Genomic DNA, 1,762 nt, shown 5'->3' on the forward strand with positions numbered 1-1,762 from the left:
TATGTTAAGGTTTGTTGCCTTGAGTTCACAAGTTATATAAAATGTCATCGGTAAAGAGTCAATAGTTGCTCAAGTTTACTTTGAGTTAACAGTTTGATAAGTTGTTATAAGATTAACAGTTTATTCAAGATCGAAGCAGTGTGTGAAAGGTAAGGCTCGAATATTGCTGAGTTAATTCGTTTGAGTAAGTTTCACCAGTTATGTTGGTAAACCACACAACAAATAAAGGTAAAAGTGTGCAAAGTAAATAGAAAGACGATATACGGGAAGTGAAAATCATATAAGTAGCGACTATTCGAGTTTGCACACAGATGTAAACAGTTACATAAGCAGTAAGATTACAGATAAAGTTTTTACAAAGAAAAGGTGATGGAGGAAGGCAGCTAGTCTTCAGAGGGTACAATCTTCCCATCCACCACCTCGTTGCTGATCGACACCATGGAAAGGTCGAGCTCAGGGTATTGACATACTACTTGCTCCAGAGTGGCGTCAAACCCGTCAGTGAGGACTTGGGCAGCGCTCTGCTCGAGCTCGTGTGTTTGCTTCTTCAGTTCTTCCGTTTCCTCACGAGCTCGAGCGAGTTCTTCAGCAGCTTTTTTGCCTTCGTCCCGAGCATGGGCCAGCTCTGCAGCAATCTTTTTGGCCTCCTCGCGAGCTTCGGCGAGCTCAGGGAGAGCATTGTCCCTTTCCTTCTCGACCTTCCCAAGGAGAATCTCCCGATTTGCCGATCTCTTTTCGAGATTCTCCACCCTGGACGCTTCCGCCTTTTTTGCAGCCTCCAAATCTGCCACCTTGGGCCTATATGGGACCAGCTTGGTCTCCAAGTCAATCTTCTCTTGGAGTTGGAGGTGCAGTTTTTGGCACAGATTAGAGGCTTCCTTGCGTGTGCTTCTTAGCTCCGCGTCCATTGCATCCTCCAGCCTTGAGTGTTCCAGCTCAGTCATCAGCAAGTTGCACGTGAGCTTTTCAGCCTCAGCCCTTATCATCAGATTTGACTCCTTGAGCGCGAAGTTTTCCTCTTGAAGCTTCTTGAGTGAGTCCTTCACAGCTCTTGATACAAGCAAGGGAAGATATTCCGCCATAGTCTTCAGTTGGGCTGTGAAGGGCCTCAAGGTCTCTTTAAAGGAAGTTGGGAGGCTTGAGGTTGCTGTTGGAGGTGTTGGAGGGGTTTGGTGCTGACTTTCACCACCACCCTCTTGAGTTTGTAGGGCAAGGGGGGCTTCTAGGCGTGGTGGTGAGGTTGGGGATTCTGTTATCAATATTGACGAGACTTGAGCGCCCTCATCGTCTCCTAACGCGGCCCCAGCAATGGATGTGGTGGAAGGAGGACCCTCTCCAACAGATACGAACGGTGTTGAGGCGCTTGGAGGGTCCTCTGCGTAGTTAGGGCCGCTGCTTTCAACCACTGGGGGTGCGGCGGCCAGGGGCGTTGCTTGGACTGGTTGTAGTGGAGCTGGAGGTGAGGGCGGTGTTGGTGTTGGGAGTGTAGGTGGTGTAGAGGTGGCCACCCTTTTCCTCTTAGCGACGAGGCCATCCTCGGTTTCCTCATCATCATCTTCTTCCTCTTGTCCACCTGAGGAGTTTTCCTTTTGGGTCTCCTCAAGATTAGCTTCTTCCTTTCTGGGGCGGGTAGTACCCCAGAAGAAGTTGGACCTCAAGGAGGAGTTTTGCCTTGGGTAGCGGCGATTGCCGCCACCGAGTTGGGCACAGCTTGGGAGCCCACCGCGAGCTTGTGGGATCGGGCGATCGCCCTCAATTCCGC

The 1,762-nt window shown here is 50.1% G+C and overlaps 1 protein-coding gene across 1 annotated transcript; it reads right to left on the reverse strand.

Annotated features, from left to right (window-relative positions):
• Positions 1 to 383: 383 nt before the first annotated feature.
• Positions 384 to 1,082, reverse strand: LOC137834179 (uncharacterized). Its single transcript, XM_068642241.1, has one exon. The coding sequence runs from the start codon at positions 1,080 to 1,082 to the stop codon at positions 384 to 386; it is 699 nt and encodes a 232-aa protein (XP_068498342.1).
• Positions 1,083 to 1,762: the final 680 nt, after the last annotated feature.

This window comes from Phaseolus vulgaris, chromosome 5 (assembly GCF_000499845.2).
Source record: "Phaseolus vulgaris cultivar G19833 chromosome 5, P. vulgaris v2.0, whole genome shotgun sequence".
NCBI classification, from domain to species: domain Eukaryota; kingdom Viridiplantae; phylum Streptophyta; class Magnoliopsida; order Fabales; family Fabaceae; genus Phaseolus; species Phaseolus vulgaris.